Source organism: Papilio xuthus, unplaced genomic scaffold, assembly GCF_000836235.2.
Source record: "Papilio xuthus unplaced genomic scaffold, Pxut_1.1 DF825017.1, whole genome shotgun sequence".
NCBI lineage: Eukaryota > Metazoa > Arthropoda > Insecta > Lepidoptera > Papilionidae > Papilio > Papilio xuthus.
In genome coordinates, this window is record NW_013533632.1 from 1241687 (window position 1) to 1259624 (window position 17938).

The 17938-nt window shown below is 33.2% G+C and overlaps 2 protein-coding genes across 3 annotated transcripts; one reads left to right on the plus strand and one right to left on the minus strand.

Annotated features, from left to right (window-relative positions):
- The first annotated feature begins 1191 nt into the window (after nt 1-1191).
- Nucleotides 1192-11629, plus strand: LOC106126319 (protein zer-1 homolog). Of its 2 annotated transcripts, none has more exons than XM_013323908.1 (8): nt 1192-2493; nt 2826-3028; nt 3126-3297; nt 3647-3808; nt 7123-7290; nt 7854-8003; nt 8432-8684; nt 8890-11629. In XM_013323908.1, exons 1-8 carry the CDS (start codon nt 1486-1488, stop codon nt 9072-9074), a joined length of 2301 nt encoding a protein of 766 aa, XP_013179362.1. In that variant the 5' UTR covers nt 1192-1485; the 3' UTR covers nt 9075-11629. The 2 variants fall into 2 exon arrangements, with proteins under 2 accessions (XP_013179362.1, XP_013179363.1); XM_013323909.1 differs by having other exon boundaries at nt 7123-7284.
- A 1105-nt stretch (nt 11630-12734) lies between these two features.
- Nucleotides 12735-16067, minus strand: LOC106126209 (peptidyl-prolyl cis-trans isomerase Pin1-like). Its single transcript, XM_013323697.1, has 3 exons — nt 15873-16067; nt 13536-13787; nt 12735-13082 (listed from the first exon to the last, which is right to left on the minus strand). The coding sequence occupies exons 1-3, from the start codon at nt 15928-15930 to the stop codon at nt 12859-12861; spliced, it is 534 nt and encodes a 177-aa protein (XP_013179151.1). The 5' UTR covers nt 15931-16067; the 3' UTR covers nt 12735-12858.
- Nucleotides 16068-17938: the final 1871 nt, after the last annotated feature.

A 17938-nucleotide genomic window follows, 5' to 3' on the forward strand; every position in this document is an offset into this window, starting at 1 on the left:
TGGACGCCCTACCTCGTCCTACCCTAACACCGCTCCTGTACTCGTCATCTTACTACACAGACATTTACTATCAAAACATGCTACCCACTCGATTTTTAAGAATAGATGTTGTACATGTGTGCAACGTACAGTTGCACCTAAAGTTCTTGATCCAATATAATATTTTACGTATATTTTATTAATTTAACTTAATTGTACTAATATTTATAAATAATTAACTTTGAATTATCTACTTTGATTCAATACGGTGTGTGAACAGTTCCCAAATACCATCATACTATTAGGTAAATGAGATTTAGTAGTAATATCCATAACATTATAATCATTTAGTTAGCAGTTTAACTTAACTCTAAACAAAATAATTTCAAACCATGACACTAGTTAACCAAGTATTAAAACCTAGAAGACGATCTTGAATTTGAATATTGATTTGTGCACACAGGTAAGCCTTAGTGTGCAATATGCTTCTGTGTTGCCAGTGTGAAATTGCCGATCGCCTATATAAGGAGCTGGACATTGTACGACAATCTACAGTTGTCATTTGGCGTGTTGCCGCATGTTTCTAACGGCGAAGTGCTCTTCGATATTCAAAACGTCAACTTTGTTTTTAAGTGCGCTGTGATTTTGTTTCAGAGTGATTTAACTTACGCATTTTTCTAAAAAAATGTATTAATTTCAAAATTAAAGTGTATTGAAGTGTTGATTTATATTAAATATATTTTAATATTTTAAAGTATTATAGAATACCGCAAGTGGATTTTATCGGATATCCAAGAAAGCAATGGTAAGTAATAATAATTATAAATATTTGACTCCAAAATTGATTTCTACCATTCCTTTAAACTTTAGTAATTAATTGTTTAAAATTCGAATTATAAGAAGTTTACATAAACTTAAAGTAAACACATTTTTTGGATATAAGTTATAAAAAAAATTAAAAAGGAAATAGAAATAGCATAATATTATGCATTGTAGTTTTTATTTCATTCTTTTCGATTTTTATTGATGTGACATTTATAGATTTTAAAGATATTTATTTACAACTTCCGAATATAGCGGTGGACACTTAGAAAACCGCAATACATAATATCATCATAATATCATAATCAAAGTGTGGACTAGTATTGCCATAAATTTGAAAAGAAGCACCAGTTGAAATAGAAATAAAGTGTAGCAACATTCAAATTTATCTGTGACAGAACAGAAATTAATAGAACTTTCCAATCGGTCGATTCTTTGTTCATTTTGGTGAATTGTGCGAAAATTGCTCCCATCCATTGCATTGCATCGTTTCTTATTTGTTTAGTAGTGTATCCTTCAAGTTTATAATGTTTTCAGAAGTTCGTAATGTAAAACTATAAACAGAATCGTCTCATAAAACTGTCGACACGACGTGATCTGTAGTGAAAAAAGAAATGAGTAAAATGGTGCCATAGAACGTGTAATTTTTCTACACCATAAGAAGAAAATCATTATCCAGTCAAAATGGCGACGAAACCAGAAAAATTACCAGTGACTGACACTAATACAGATTCCCTCTTAGAAATTTGTATTGAGACCATTGCGCGTAATCTCGACGCAATTTCGATAACAGATCCTGTCACCCTGTTGCGCAGACTTAAAAATGATATAATTCTACCTGTGGAACTCTGTGAAAAGTTTATTGACATTTTTCAAAGAAAACACATTATTGATGACAAAGTCGCGAATATATTTCGTGATACTGAGCGCACGAAAATCAATAATTTGAAGCTGCGGAATTCGGCGGTGACCGTTGATGGTCTTGCCTGCTTTATGGTTCATAAACCAAAGACAGTGGAATTAACTCATTGTGTGGATTTGACACAGGTGGCCATCAATGTGATCAATGAGCATAGTGAGAACCTAGTATCTCTGAAATTTGGACCACTGAGTTATACCATTTCACAGAACAAACTTTACCAAAAAGAGTACATCCTGTCTATACCACAACTGAAGAAGTTGTCCATTCAATGCCGGAAGGCAACTGTCTTCCCAATACTCCTCACTCAGCCTCTGTACTGCTTGAGGCATTTGGAACTATCAGAATTGACACAATCTAATTACCTGACCGCTTTGCAAGGCCTTGAGACCTTGGAGTCACTGGTACTTTATAATGTACGAATTGAGACAGGACTTGTAGAGTGGATTTGTACCTTGCATTCATTAAAGCATCTGGATTTGTCTCAATCAAATGAGCGGCTGGGTGTATTTCCTAATCCTAATTTAACACTGTCAAGGATGATGCATTGCTTGCCGCATCTGATGTCTCTGGACATTTCGGGCACCAATTTAGCTGGTACTGGAGCAGCACCACCCCCTGATGAGGAAGTGGGGGAACCTGAAGTGCCTGCTGTCCCTGTGAGGTGTGATATCCCTGGCCTAGTCAGTCGAGTGAACAAACCTCTGCACTTCCTTGGTCTTTATGGAACCCATAATGGGGCCTGTAGGTGGCATGATATTCCAGCTAAAGTGGTAATTTTTCTAATATTTATAATATTTTGTCTCCCAAAGCCTTATGAAATTGCTATTGCTGTAAATTTGATGGTTCCTATGTTAAATAATTATATCTTCATAATTTTGCGGTTAACACACTAAAATTTTTTATATATTAAATAAATTCTATGGGTATTTTTGTGTAAGCTAGTATAATAAGTTAAAATAAAAGTAAAATAATACATGTAAGAATTTTACATCCAGTGATAAAAATATAATTATAAAGTGGAAACCATACTTACCCTAACTGGAACTAAAAACATTTAATTTATTGTGTAATCAACAAGTGCACTACATTTATATTATTTCAGATTACTGGTGATACCAATGAGGAGCAAATCCTGACATCAGCGAAGGTTTACATGGGCAGAACTGCAATGCTTGCTCATGTCCTCAATGATCTTTATTATCTGTTCCGTTACGACCAGTGTGAATCGGTACAACGTTCTCTTGCAATTGTATTGGAGGCAATGAAAAGACATATCCCTGAGAAACATATTCAAATATCTGGAAGGTACTATAATTAGTTTTCCTTTAAAAATCTTATATAAATTTCTTAGTTTATCCTATATTAATTAATAAGAAAAACTAAAACCATGTTTTTTTTATAGTGCTACTCTATTCTACATTGTAAAGGGTAAAGAAAAAGACAAGCTGGGAAAAAAATTGAAGCACGACATTCTGAAAGCTTTGCTTGATGCAATGGAGGAACATAGGAAGGATGAAACCGTCATGAGAAATGGCTGTATCACCATTTGCCAATTCAAGATTCCGTCAGATGTGGTAAGTTATAAGTTAAACAGTGATAATTAAAACAGTATTTCAAAATAATTATAAAACAATTATAAAAATATCCTCTAAAATCTATTTCAGTTTCATGTTTATAATATTTGTAAGACTAACTGTTGCCGCATCTTCATCTTTGTAAAAAAAAAACTGAATGATGCCTATTTTAGACTGTAATGTATCATGGTTTAAAATTTCATCTAGATCCATTCAACCATTATGAAATTATGTGGTTACAAATAAACCAAAACCCCAGTTTTCAGTTAACATACCCCATACAAGGTCCGTAGTTTGAAGTCGTAAAAAATGTTACATGCAGTCTTAAATATGTAATTATTTTTAACAGTTGTGTGAGTATGAACGTCTAGTTCAGATGCTGCTCAGTTGCGTGCCATATCAGAGCCAGGAGGGATTCGTTCAGCGCGTCTCTATCTACCTGCTTAACTCTCTAGCGTGCCAGGTCGACGGCAATCGAAAGTTATTCTTGGGGAGAAGTGGACTCATTGAGGTAAGAATAATATACAATATATTTAAATACCACTTTCTGGATAATATTTTTCTTCCAGAATAAATATAAGTCCTGTAAAAAACTGAGCTAAGGAGACTTTAGTATTTAATATTAGCTTGCAGCTATATATACGCGATATAATGGCAACACTAACACAATACATTTGCTATGCTTTACTATACTAATATTTTGCTACTAATACTGTACTTTCGCATTGCAACGTAATCGCGATGTTTCGATGTAAACATGTTATTATACTTCTTCCATACAGACACTATACAACATCGCTATAATGCCATCCAAACTTTAAAGCAGCTGGTAATTTCTCAAGGTCGTAGATGAATGCGAGGGCGGGGTACAAATCCGCGCTTATTCCATCCGCCAACACAAACCGCTATAAAGTTTGAATCGTGTTATACCAACGCGACGTGACCGCGATACATTCAATAAGCAATTTCGACAAAGACGATTCTTCTTTTATAAGCAAGCGGATATTCTTTATGCGCACTCGCGATGTTGTCTATCTTAAATGAAAAAACAAGTATTATTTTCAACTTTAGTTAAACAGAAATTACGACTTTATTTTTTTCTTTGTTTTTAAATGTCTAGGGCGTACTATAACCTTTGTGCGTGCATACCAGCCTGTTTTATGGCCAGGTGTTTACCTGCCGCGCGGCGTAATATGAACGCGCACTTGTAGTGCAGATCTAAGACTTAACTTTAAGCAACAAAAAGCGGTTAGAGATAGATTCTACAGAGCTACTTGACTATTTATGTTAAACTATAATCTAATAAACGATGCGCATTTTATATTACACTAGTTTCTAGTTATGCGAATTCAAATCTGCGTCTTTGGCGAAATGTAGTCTACATTTTTATATTGCAAGGCTGAAAATTAGAACTAGAATGAAAGAATGACAATATTTCTTTGAAGAGTGTTAGATTTTTTCTTTGTTAAATCTAAAGAGTTCTTATTCTGCGCAAATGGTTTTATGCGTGCGTCTGCGTTAATACTGTATGACATGATTAAATAACGAAAGATTTTCAACTAGTACAATATTGAATGAAGCGAATTAAATTTACTAGTTAATTTTAAGGCGAGTTATTTATAAGTGTATATATTTTTTTTTATTTACACTTACAATTTTTTTTATTAATGTTTATTTATAAAATTGCTAATAAAATTGTCAAGGCGTCTGTAACAGTTTTGTATTTTGTATGGAACTAGCTATAAGCAGTAGATTGCAACGTCTAACGTCTTAAATTCAGCGAAAACCTACAAAATTAAAAGTTTTTATGTATGTGGGTTCCTAAGTAGCGACCGAGAGTCTATAAACTGAACTATTTTGTTTTTTTAATTTGCGATGAATGTATGCGAAGACGCGCGCGACATCTAATTTTATAAGCTTGATATCTTTATTGAGGGAAATAGATAGGAAAGATTCACGCTTGTCATAATGATAAATACAATACTTGAAGAATTGTCACTAGTTGCCTGGAAGATTTTTTTTCAAGTGCCTTTGTAAAGTTCAGTAGACGAAAATATTTCCGTAACACTTTACAAAGCAAAGATCTCGTCTCCAAGATTTTGTTTATGTTTTATTTTGTGCATGCGAATAAAAATACTCTTTGAAGCTGCTAATTATAACTAATCTGTATGAAGCGAGCTGATTGCGATGAACTATTTATGTGACAAAAGCTGCGAATGTTTGGATGTATGGATGGATGGATGTTTTTAGAAGGTATATCTAGAATTGATCATGGAGCTTGCTGAAATCTGGAAAAACACATAAGCCACTATGTTTTTTTTCTTTCCGCACGGACGGAGTCAAGGGCAACAGCTAGTTATACAACAATCAAGATTATGAGTCCATTGGTTAAGCAAAAGAGTCGATTCATTCTTTGTGTCATTCATTGATTGAATGATTATATTTTTCTCGGGTTAAATATGTACCTGTAACAAACCGGAGGATTCGATATCGACGAGTTTTATTCCATTCGTCGTTATCGTAATATTTTTAAAGTAGATGTAGAATCTGGAAGAGCACGGCCTCGTCTATGTTCGTTTTTTACTTTAAAGAGAAAGAGTTGCAGTTTTTTTAAAAATGATATTTATTAATGTAATGAAGCGAGACACTTGCATAAAACATTGTCAGCTGTGCATAATTTATATTTTCGTATTATAAATCTTATAAAAAGCTTTGTCTATGTACTTATTACTTATATATTAAGTTGTGGCTTGCAGTTAAAATTGTTGGTTTTATTAAGTTATACACAATGAATGCTGAACTATGACGATGCGAGCAACTTGTTCTTTATGAATTTTGTATTAAGCGATAAATTTTTGATTGATCTTTTTTCTATTTCGAGGCGTGGCCTTTGCACTTATTGATTTTTTTTATAATCCATGTCCCTTGTTTGAATTACAATTAAATTAACAGTGGTAGAGCCCGCTTTAACATCTTCGCGCGAATCGTCCGGGCTCGCCCGGTGAAATACCATGACCACACAGAAGACTGGCATCAAGTGGAAGCAATTCCGCGTTTCGTCTGTTGAGCGTGCGTCCCGGAGGCCTTTTTTCGTCCTCTTTTCCTTCCCATCCTTTTTCTTATAAACAAAGGATGGGAAGTGGAAGTGGACTTTCCGGATGAGAGAATGCATGGAAAGGGAAAATATTTTCTTTCTGTGCATACTCTCCGTCGATTAAAGGTAGGCAACGCATATGCAATTGCGTATGTCTATGGGCAATGGTCACGTCGCTATTTCAGCGATTTCAGATGGTCGCTTGCTGGTTTGCTCCCTTGTGATATAAAAAAAAATAAGCGATATTGTTGTTATAAATGTTTGGCGAGATACATGTAAATTGATTGAACATTATTTTTTAACCTATTTCAAAAAGTTCTGATTATTTATATGTTTTATCTTATGCATAATGTGATAGCTTTGCTTGGCGTATTGAGTTTGAAGCAAACTTTTGTCTCTTATATGATTCATAGCCTTAAAGTGAGTCTTAATTATATTGCATTTAAACATTATCGTCGCTTTTGTTCTTTTTGAAAAAGTATGTTTCAATTACACGAAGTTTTATACTGTCAACTTCTGGGTAAAATCAGGTTTGCAAAAGAAAACGAAGAGAACACAATTGATCTCCCAATCGCGTTTGGTAATAATATTAGGCTAACTCTTTTTAACCTTTCTACCAATTTCTCCCTTTTTCCTACGCAAAGACCGTTACAAAATTACCAGCAATTTAAAGTGGCCTTTTCAGAGAAATCACAGTATATTCAAAAGTTCCACCTTTAACATTGTTCCAGAAAATGATGCGTCTGATATCGACACGTCTCGATTGTGGTGTTTGCGACGACGTGCTTGAGGTCGCTTGGTCCACTCTGTGGAATGTGACAGACGAAACTCCGGCCAACAGTAGCCGCTTCCTCGAATGCCTCGGAATGGAGTTATTCATCACATGTCTAGCGGTAAATGTACGATTTAAAATCTATATTATAAATTCCTAGAGCTCAAAGGATTGCTGGCTTTAGGTTATCATCTTTACCGTCGAATGACGTAGTTTTGACATATAACGCTAGATGGCGCTGAATTTAAATGTATCAGAAAATTAGAGAATTTATGTTGTCAAGTTGTTACACTTGCAAAGCTTAAATGACAGAAGTTTGCAGAAATTGCTCCTAGAATTGATGGGTAGGAGTCGCAATCTTAAAATGGATAAGTATAGTTCCACGCAGCGTAAGTAGGCTGCCTAGGACAGATTTGAATAGGCCTTATAGTGTACAAATCAATTGAGCTATCCAATTTATTCACACAAACGATTTTGATGAAAATGTGAACTCATCAATCGAGTCGGTATTATATATTATAAAACTATTATCGCCTCTCTCGTTTTCTTAAAAAAAAAAACAGAACAATGTATATGACAGAATTTTAAAAACATATATTCAATAATCTTTTATTACTTTTCTCCAAAAATATAATAACATATTATTAAACCAAGCGTAAATGTACAACCAAGAATTCCCTATGTCCACAGGCATTTCCTCTAAAAGAGGAATTGCTCCGCAACATGATGGGCTTGCTGGGTAATGTGGCCGAGGTGGCTGAACTGAGACCTCAGCTTGTGGACAGTAACTTTCTTGTACTCTTCTACAACCTTCTAGACTCATCCAGCGATGGAATCGAGGTATGTATAAATTTTAACTAACTAAAGTAGGAAGTGGAAATATAATTTTCTATGTATCCACTCGTTGGTTCGTTAAAGGTTGGCAATGAAGCTGCCTTATTTTGTTGTTACTTTGCTACTTTGGCAACACTATATTGCCGCTCCTTGATACTCCTTACTCTTACGGTGAAGGAAAATGACGTGACGTTACCTGCATGTATCTGAGAAGAAATTCAAAGATATTTGTGAAGTCAACTAACCCCCACTGGGACTGCATGGTTGACTATAGCCTACCTTAATTAGAGCAGGCTTCAAGCGCCTCTTCGTATAGTGAGCTGTTGATGATGATGTGGCCACTAACTGATTTCCCTTGTGATATAAAAGCAAAAACCTGATATAAAAAAAAAACATAGAAAAATGGATGTGTTCACACGTGCTATACATAACAGGTAAGCTACAATGCGGCTGGGGTCCTGGCCCACATAGCTTCTGATGGGGAAGAAGCCTGGGTGGTGTCCAACCCGCCCAGATCTGCCGTCCTCGCACGCCTGGCCATGGCTGTACAGACCTGGAATCTTCATGATGAGAGGAATATCAATTATCGATCATTCAAACCTATCCTGGGTCTGCTCAGTGTATATCATACACCGCAATGCCAACATTGGGCAGTGTGGGCTCTTGCTAACTTGACCACTGTATACCGTAAGTATATAATTGTAATATATAAATACCACAAAGTCAAGCATGTTATATTGTAGCTAATAAAAACTACACGAAAATACCTTTTTAGGTGTATTATCTAAGAAAGTAAATATATTATGATTGCTTTTTATCATTCCAAGTCTTAACATAGTCCTAATTCTTTTCAAGCAAGTGAAGATTCTTTATTTTTATGTATGTTTTTCAGCACAAAAATACTGCAAGTTGGTGATTGCTGAAGATGGTATTGCACTCCTTAAAGATATATTAAAAGATCCAAGGCCGTACACTGTGATCAAAGATCTTGCAAACATGGTCATCGACAACTGTGCGCGCTATGCTGCTCAGGACAGTAACAACCCGGTCCCGGATCCTGTGTCCTATGACAACTAGCTATTGGAGTTCTTTGGAGAGTTTGACCCAGAGTTACGTGAATAGCAGAGGGTTTTATTCCTCAGATGCGTAGCAATCTGGGCAGGAAGCGTCATAGTGGGTCTCATTTCTGTTATCACCTATGCCTTAACCCACTAGGCACATAACACGGTCGGCCTGCAATGAACCATCACTGGATGTACAGCAAATTGGGATTGCAGTATATGGATATGATAGTGTTGTGTTTGAAGTTATTGTGTTGTGCAGTGCCGTCGTATTTGACGCGATCAATCTCTCCGGACTCAATGAGTGAGTATTACAAACAATTTCAGAGCGTAAATTTAAAAATGAACGTTGGTAACTACCAGTTAGATTAACCTCACAACTTAGTATATAATGTGTTTAATCTTAATATCTTAACACTCTTACCATGAGTTTACACTACAGATACATTCACATGTAAACATGTTGTGATGTATCATAAATAACATGTTTTATTGTAAAAGTTACAGCTAGTTAACTCATGTTTGTCTTGTAGTTTCGTTTCAGTATTCTTCCGAAAAATGTATTTTCAAATAATATTTAATCATGAAATGATTTCAATCTTATATCCAATATTTTTTTGTTCAAAATAGAATAAAACTTGATATTTGTTACAATATTACTATAAGATCTGTATTTCAAATAAATGTATATTGATGTTAGTTAAACTAAGTTTAAGAATGAATAGTTCACAATCACTATGGTGATGTAATTGATTGTAAAGAGGTGTTTCAATTTAATGTTGAAGTAGTATACCTTGTGACTGCACCTCTACTTTAGTATATGTTTAAATCTATAACACCCTGTATACTAGTCTCACAAATTAAATAAAATTTCATAAATTTCTAATCCTTATAATCATTTAAGTAAATTTAACGTAGATTTATAAATAAAGTAATTAACAAAACCATGATGATGTTAGTTTATATTACTATGATAATGACAAGAAATCAAGTATTGATAAAATATATATAATATGGAAGTTTTGACATTATGTGTGTTTAGATATATAAACATGTAGCAGTTATCTAAATATACAAAACATATATCACAACTAAATAGTTTACTTATGATGACCTTTAAGACGGCATTATGATAGTGCATGGATAGGTTCGCCCAGATCGCTGGGAAGAATGGTGTGCCACTGGTCTGCTAATTAAAGTCACACATAACCTTGTTATACTCCCTTCCTCCAAGGGATGATAAAAACAGTGGGCGCCATCTATAGATATATATATACCTAGTTAGTCACTGACCATTGGAAAAACTAAACATATTTAGAAAGAGATCCTAGTGTTTTAACAAAGCTGATTATTATTGTACTTAAATGCTTAAAATTATATTAAATTAATAATCATAGTTATAAAAATATGGGTGTTTCTTCATAAAAGGAACAATCCTTTATAAAAGTTTGTCTTTTTGCTTATTATAATAAATTACAGATGTAAAAATATTATTGGAAAAAAAAATTATAAAAGGATGAAAAAAAATTAAATCTTGCTTCATATTAAATTTAAAAAGTTAAAATAGTCTTTGTACATAGATAATTAGCTTTGATTGTGTCTTTAGTATGTCTAAGCCATGATAAAGAATTGATTGTGAACTTACCTGGACCCTCATAACTTGACAACATGTCAACTTTGCTCATGATTTAGGTCATACTTCCCTACTACCACCCACAGGATCTCTCTCCCCGTTGAATACTTGACATGTATTAAATAAAATATTTAATGTTTAGAATATTTGACACTTACATTAAGATAAATGTTTAATCTACTGTTTGTTGTAAAAGAGATGGCTGCGTTCGGGGTTTGTGTAACATGCAAATGTTCTATGAGGGATTAGTATGTTAAGTCTTGTGTATATATTTGATATTATGTATTTCAAGTTCCATTCACTAATGTTTCAATGTTAGTGTTTCATTCTGGATCTTTATCAATGTCTATTTATCCCTTCTGTAAATATATAGCTGTATAATAGCTTTAAATATTAAGAAGATGTTATAATCATTTACTATATTATCTTACAGCACTATTAATCTAACAGTAAATTATTTAGTCTACATATAATAATCCTCTGGTGAATTATTTACATTTTTTTTTCAGATTTAACATTTTATGTTATAGGATGTACCTAACGCTTTTGTCCATATTTCAAACGATTTGATTCACTGAATAAATTTAATATTGTCTTTAAATTGTTCTTATTATTGCAATATTAAACTTTGATGCAAAAGTTGTATATGTTTTCATTTTGCTTACAACAAATTGCATTGGATGTTGTAAAAGAATAGTTGTACCTAAGTAGACGTAGCTTTTTAAAATATAATAAATTATTATATTGGTGTATTTCAATTAAAATTTCCTTGTTCTAAACGTTCCTTACATGGAATAGATGGCCATTAGTTGTTTGTAGTATCTTGCTAATGAAATCCTGTTTCTATCGCGTAGGCTGCAGCTTTAAAAATATATTTAAGTATATCTTAAACATGTTTAAAATTATTTCTCAACTTTTTTCATGATTTAAACATATTTCAAATATAATATTTTACTGTATTACTTTTGTGTTTTAACGAAATTGTTCTTCAATTATTAACAAAGCAGGAATATTCAAAATGATATTTTATATAGAGTTGTTTTTGTTAGTTGAGTCAAACTTATTTACTTCAAATATTTTTATTCTATAAGTCTTACTGCTTTAATATGCTATGTGATTTTAGAGTTGAAATGTTATTAATAAATTTAACCTATTTAGAATTTGCCTTTCATTTTTTATCAACCACTACTAAATCAAAATCATTTTTATATCCGGTAAAAACTGGTTTTATTTTATAAAAGGATGGCTGATGAATTGACTGTTATTGACAAAGGTTTTTGGATTCCAATACACTAAGCTACGAATTTACTTCGTGTACATTATTTTTTTTTTAACCAAAATACACATTACACCGTTTTGTCGGTTTGGGAGAAAATGTTAAAAATTCGTTTGGTTTTGAAGATAATAAAAAACACAATTCAAATATCAAGTTTATTTGTAAATGAAAAAGTACAAAAACTAATCTAGGTTTTATTTTATATGGCCAGTCATAGTAAATATTCTTAATATCTTTGGAGAACATATTGCAAAGAAATTAAGAACATTAATTTAGGAACGCTATTGATTGTAGTTATAAGTTTAAAATAAGTAAAAAAATAAAAAAAATATTAAAAACAGTTTAACCTAATATTTAGGTTACAAAATTCAGAGTAAACAACATATTCATATTAAAGATTTTTGCTAAAAATATTATTTCATGTATCTTATTATATCTATGTAGAAAATTTACCAAATCTATTTAAAAATTGTGGATTTTAACATATAGACATATGTATGTAACATGTTTTTTTTAAAGAAAATGTGAACTGATATGTGACTACATGTATCGCAGCAGTGGAAACCCATGTTAACATATTTGATTTTTCTAACAAATTGAGCATTAAATGCAAATTATAAAATTTTATTTTTCGAAATAAAATCTTAAAAAAAAAATCTTTTAAAAAGGAACTTATGAATATTTAACAACGGTAAAAAATTTTCAAACATTAAATGTTATGTTATCATTAAAAAATATTTCATTCTATAACAAATTTCTTGGTCCGGAAGATTTTTTCAAGTAAAATAAAATACGAAATGTATAACGATATGTAAATATAAAAAAAAATCTGACAAAACTCTTGTGCATCTAGCATGCAATAAGTATATGTATACATAGGAAAAAAACAATTCACGAAATTCTCTGTATGATATGGTAGCCAACGTTGGTTTCAACCGGTTGGCTAATTTCACCGATCTGTAAGGCGAAGGCTGCCTCTTCAAATGCCTCATCCATATCATGGCCCTTATAAATAGGATCCAACTTGCCACCCTTGAATGCGGTCGAGCTTTCTGAATATCTATAAGCTGCTATATCAAAAGGACACCTCTCCGTCAATATTTCGATGCGTATATCTAAAAAAATTACAAAAAAATATATGTCAAAACATTTTTTGAAATGAAAAATTACAAATCAACAATCAACAGCAAAAAAAAACATGCATATCTATACATCTGGAATATTTTTTGTAGCCTGACAGAATAACATTTTTTTAGTAGCTGTAGCCCGCGACTCCGTTTGCGCGGAATCAAAAAACTTAATAAGCAGCCTATTTTTTCTTTCAGACTAGGTTTTACATCTATGCCATATTTCAGCGATACCCATGCAGCCGTTTTGGAGATACCTTGTAACAAACCATCCAATCATTTGCATTTATAATATTAGTAAGAAGTAAGATTTCAACCTTCTAATATTGTAAGTTCATTTGCAATTAATTTAAAGTGATTGATCTTCACAGTTGCCTGGCGAATTTAACAGTTGCCGTAATTATAAGATTTAAATAAGCAAAATACAATAAAATATAATACCTATAGCGCGTTCATAAGCTTCTGTTGGTGACCGAATTGTATATTCCCCATTTAGCACTCGGCACATTGGCGAATGATCACTCAAGTAATGCTTTACAAGGATATGACGAACTTGAATCATTTTAGGTTTCTTTTTCCTCAGAGGTCCTTCATCGCTTAGGCTAAACTCTTCATCAGTGCATAAAGATGCCATGCTTGTGGGTTTTGTTAATTGAAAATCTCCAGTTATCAAGTTACAGTAGAAAAGTTTCCCTGAAACAAAAACCTTTTTTTTATGAAACAAGTAGCAATCCTCCGAGACTTCGGAGACATGAAATTAAAAAAAAAACATAATTAATGGCCTGTACGTTCCTCTAGACTATGTTCTATGTGTATGGCAATTATCATTAAGATCCATTCAAGCGTTCGGGAGATACCTTTAAACAAACATCCTCCTACCAACCATCCATCTAAACATTCGCATTTATAATATTAAAAAGATTGCGTTAAACATTAAATTCTACCCAAAAGTTTTCAACTGTCTGCTTTATAGTCTCTGTTTTATAAAAAAAAACGAAGTGATCCCATAAGGGTTCCGTTTTTTTCCTATGAGGTACGGAACCCTAAAAAGAACGAATGAAACCAAGAATAACAATATCATAAGGCAATGCTATACTAGCTGTCGAATGCGACACCGCCCGCGCGGAATGAAGAAAAAACTTAATTAGTAGCATGTGAGTTCATCCAGACCATATTCTACATCTGTGCCAAATTTCACCAAGATCCATGCAGTTGTGGAGATACCTTCATACAAACACCTATCCATCCATCCATCTAAACATTCGCATTTATATTAGTAGGATAGTAGTATTAATAGATAACAAAATATTAGTGCTATGGAGGTCAATGGTCTCTGCCTACCCCTCTGGGTTAAGGGCGTTATAGTTGTTTGTTTATGGAAGCACACGATATGTTATAGTTGTGTCATAACTAAGTAAAGAGCAATTGCCGATTTATTCCATTTGCATAGATAATATAGAACAATGTTCTATATTACACGATCAATATTAAACAACAACGCAGAAGATATTTAAATACTGTTGCAAAAGGTAACCGTAACATTGAAAGAACAAAATGCACATATCATGAATATAAAATTTATTTTTTATGAATATAAAACTATGATAATATTAAGAATACATATAATTTTATAAATTAATGCCCGTCTGTCTGTCTGTCCTCAAGTCAATGTTTACTTCGAGTAATCTCTGAAATGACTGCATCGATTAATATGAGACGTGCGCATTTATTTATAGAGTGCGATCTTCACAAACAATTAATATTTGAACGAAATCGCGAGCAGCAGCTAGTATGTAATGAGACTAATCCAATACTTTCGGCTACCTTTACGTTATTTGCAAACTATTTGGAACATTCGATGTTGTACATATATCTATCTTTACCGAACTTGTGTCACGTTTACCGACAGCTTTATAACGTAACTAGTTGTCACCCGCGACATCGTCGGCACGGGATAAAAAGAACATTATTAGTAGCGCATGTGTTCTTCCAGACTACTTCTATATCTATACCAAATTTCAGCAAGATCCTTTCAGCCGTTTTTGAGTTATCTTCTAACAAACATCCATCCATCCACCTAAACTTTTGCATCTATAATATTAGTAAGATAACTCAACAAAGTACATGAGAGGCTGTCCAGGGGGCGTCCAAATAGGATTAGTCATTACGTCATTTACTGAATATGAAATTAGCTTCCTTACATTCAGCAATATGGCGACGTTTTTCTTATATTTATAGTGGTATGTCGCCGGCAATTTCGCCCGCGCGGTAGTAAAAAAAAACTTCGGAAGTAGCTTCGGTAGTAGTAGTTCTACATCTATGCCAAATTTCAGCGAGATTCATTGAAGCATTTTGAAGATACCTTCAAAGAAACATCCATATACCCATTCATACTTTCGCATTTATAATACTAGTACGCAGTACGATATAGCTTTGTATAAATAAATCGATATCTCAAGATTGAACGTCATTTCTTCATTTTATGAAGACAGATTATTTTGTTATTGACATAAAACGCAGACAACACATAAACAACACATAACACATTTTTTTTTTCACTTTAGTCAGATTATATGTCAAAAATATACTCATGGACTGATTACATTAAAATAAAATAATATATTGAGGGTAGGTATCGACGAAACTACGACGTAAATTGGTAAAAATGACAATTCAACATGCAACTAAAACACCGTCATTTTGTAAATAATGTAATTTTAAAATGCAATCGTAATTATGTGCCCTATATATTATTACACTATTATTATATTAACTTACCCCAAGTTCTGCTGACACGAAGCCCCCATCCAAGTGGTACAGGTCTCTTTGGCGCCATTGAAATTCTTTAAGACACACGGTCAACTGGATAGTAAGCAACACTTGAAGCAAATGCAAATATGTATCAAACTTCACAGAGAAAGACGGAACTGCGACGGAACTGCAATCCTTTTTTTACCCCACCTTTGCTCAACATTAAAGCACAGACAAAAGATTTAATTAGATTACGATTTTTTTTTTCTCAAGTCACCTTGTTTATGTCTTATGATTAATTTGGTTTAGTTTTTGATATTTTATTGTTCTATAAATAAAGTAATTGTTTTGTATTTACCAATTTAACATTAAAGTTCAAACTTAAGGCGAAAACAAAAGATCGACACCAGCGCCATCTGCAACAACTGTTTTTCTAATAGGAGTGTCATCTATTTTACAGTTTTCAGTTAATTTATCACTTTAATCAATAAAATTGATAACTTGTGTAGCAAAACAGTGAATCCCCTTGCAGCTCAGCTTAATTTGTACCAGCTCAGAGCTTGTTGTATGTTATACGTTTTAACGAGACGAGAGCCGGAAGCGAATTATGGGTCTGCGACTGGTCAGCTGGCTCGCAACTCGCATAGTTATATTACATCTTATTGAGTCGTGAGCTGAAAATTTAGATGTTGAGCCGCAGCTCTTCGATTCAAGTTTATGTATCCTGAACTTTTGAACCGTTTCAGACCTAAATTACACGAATGTGCCAATGCAGGTGTTGCGATAGTGGACCGTTCAGGTAAACGACGTTTTTATTATTTTCTCAAATTATATTATGTTACGTAGATAAAAAATAGACGTAGAACTTTAAATGCAAACCTATGTTTTTTTAGTATGGCAAACAAGCAAGTAGCCACCCAATTTCGCCCAAATACCGAAGTTTATTGTAGATATCTCAACAAATTGTCTATGCATTACCTTAAATGGACGGAAAAGAGGAAGTACCGAACTAGGGTATTTCGACTTCCTGGACATCACTCCCCCTCCCCGCAAAGACCAATTTCCTTATGATAAAGGGGTAGGAAGGAGAAATTCACTAGAATTAAGTATCCTAGACGCATATTCATCAGACAAAAGACGGAATCACTTCCACTCGGTACCTGTCTTCACTGTGGTCGTAGTATTGCAACGGTGGAGCCAATATTGCTGTTAATTATAATATGACAAAGATAAAGATTGTTTGCTACATATTTTTATTACTTTATTGTGCTAGTTAAATACAATTACGATAAAAAACTTCTTAACAATTTTATTTTTATAAATGCGAAAGCAATTCTGTCTGTCTGTTTGACTCGCTCTAACGCCATAATTACTGAACCGATTCGAATGAAATTTCGTACACAGATAGGTTAGAGCCTGAGAAAAGACATAGGTTACTTTTTAACGAGAAAAAAGGGTTGTAGGGAGAGGAAATGGGGAATGCAATGTTTTATGGAAGTATGGTCAATTTTTTAGTTAGAAGCTTCTTTACATTATTATTTATAAGCTTGAATCTTACCTATTTGGGCTGTTAATTTTATATAAATAAATATGACCTTCAATGTTTGTAAATTTTTATCCTCAAGGGCGCGAAATAACAATAGGGATTAGGGGGGATTAAAGTTTGTATGGGAATAAGGAATATGTAAATTTGGTGTGAATGTTCTTAATATTTTTCCAACATAAAAAATACAATTATTTAATATTTTTCAAGCTGCATGAATATTTTTCGTCGCCATTGCAGATTGCCCTCTTGCGGTCAAGCTGAGATACTTTGGATAATAGTAAGTTGAGATAAATCTTCAGCTACCGGTCCTCATAAAAATGTTGACATAAATAAAAAAACTGATATTTTAAATCTCACTGCTATAATTATCGTTATTTGGTAGCTGTAAAATTGATTCGCTTTGTAGATGCATGCCATCTCTTGTCGAAAACAAACGCATTACTAAAGTTGTTTCCATTTCTTTTTATTTAATACACACCATAGCAAGTGTGAAAGAGACAGATTCACGCAGCCACATAGCAACTGACACCGCAAAGTACTCTGTCGA

Excerpts from the sequence above, each read along its gene's own strand:
- LOC106126319 (XM_013323908.1), top strand. The coding sequence starts at position 1,486 with ATGGCGACGAAACCAGAAAAATTACCAGTGACTGACACTAATACAGAT. Across the intron at positions 7,291-7,853 it reads TCACATGTCTAGCGGTAAAT|GCATTTCCTCTAAAAGAGGA; the intron begins GTACGATTTAAA and ends CTATGTCCACAG. Across the intron at positions 8,685-8,889 it reads TAACTTGACCACTGTATACC|CACAAAAATACTGCAAGTTG; the intron begins GTAAGTATATAA and ends TATGTTTTTCAG.
- LOC106126209 (XM_013323697.1), bottom strand. The coding sequence starts at position 15,930 with ATGGCGCCAAAGAGACCTGTACCACTTGGATGGGGGCTTCGTGTCAGC. Across the intron at positions 13,788-15,872 it reads TCGTGTCAGCAGAACTTGGG|GGAAACTTTTCTACTGTAAC; the intron begins GTAAGTTAATAT and ends TTTTTGTTTCAG. Across the intron at positions 13,083-13,535 it reads AGCTTATGAACGCGCTATAG|ATATACGCATCGAAATATTG; the intron begins GTATTATATTTT and ends TAATTTTTTTAG.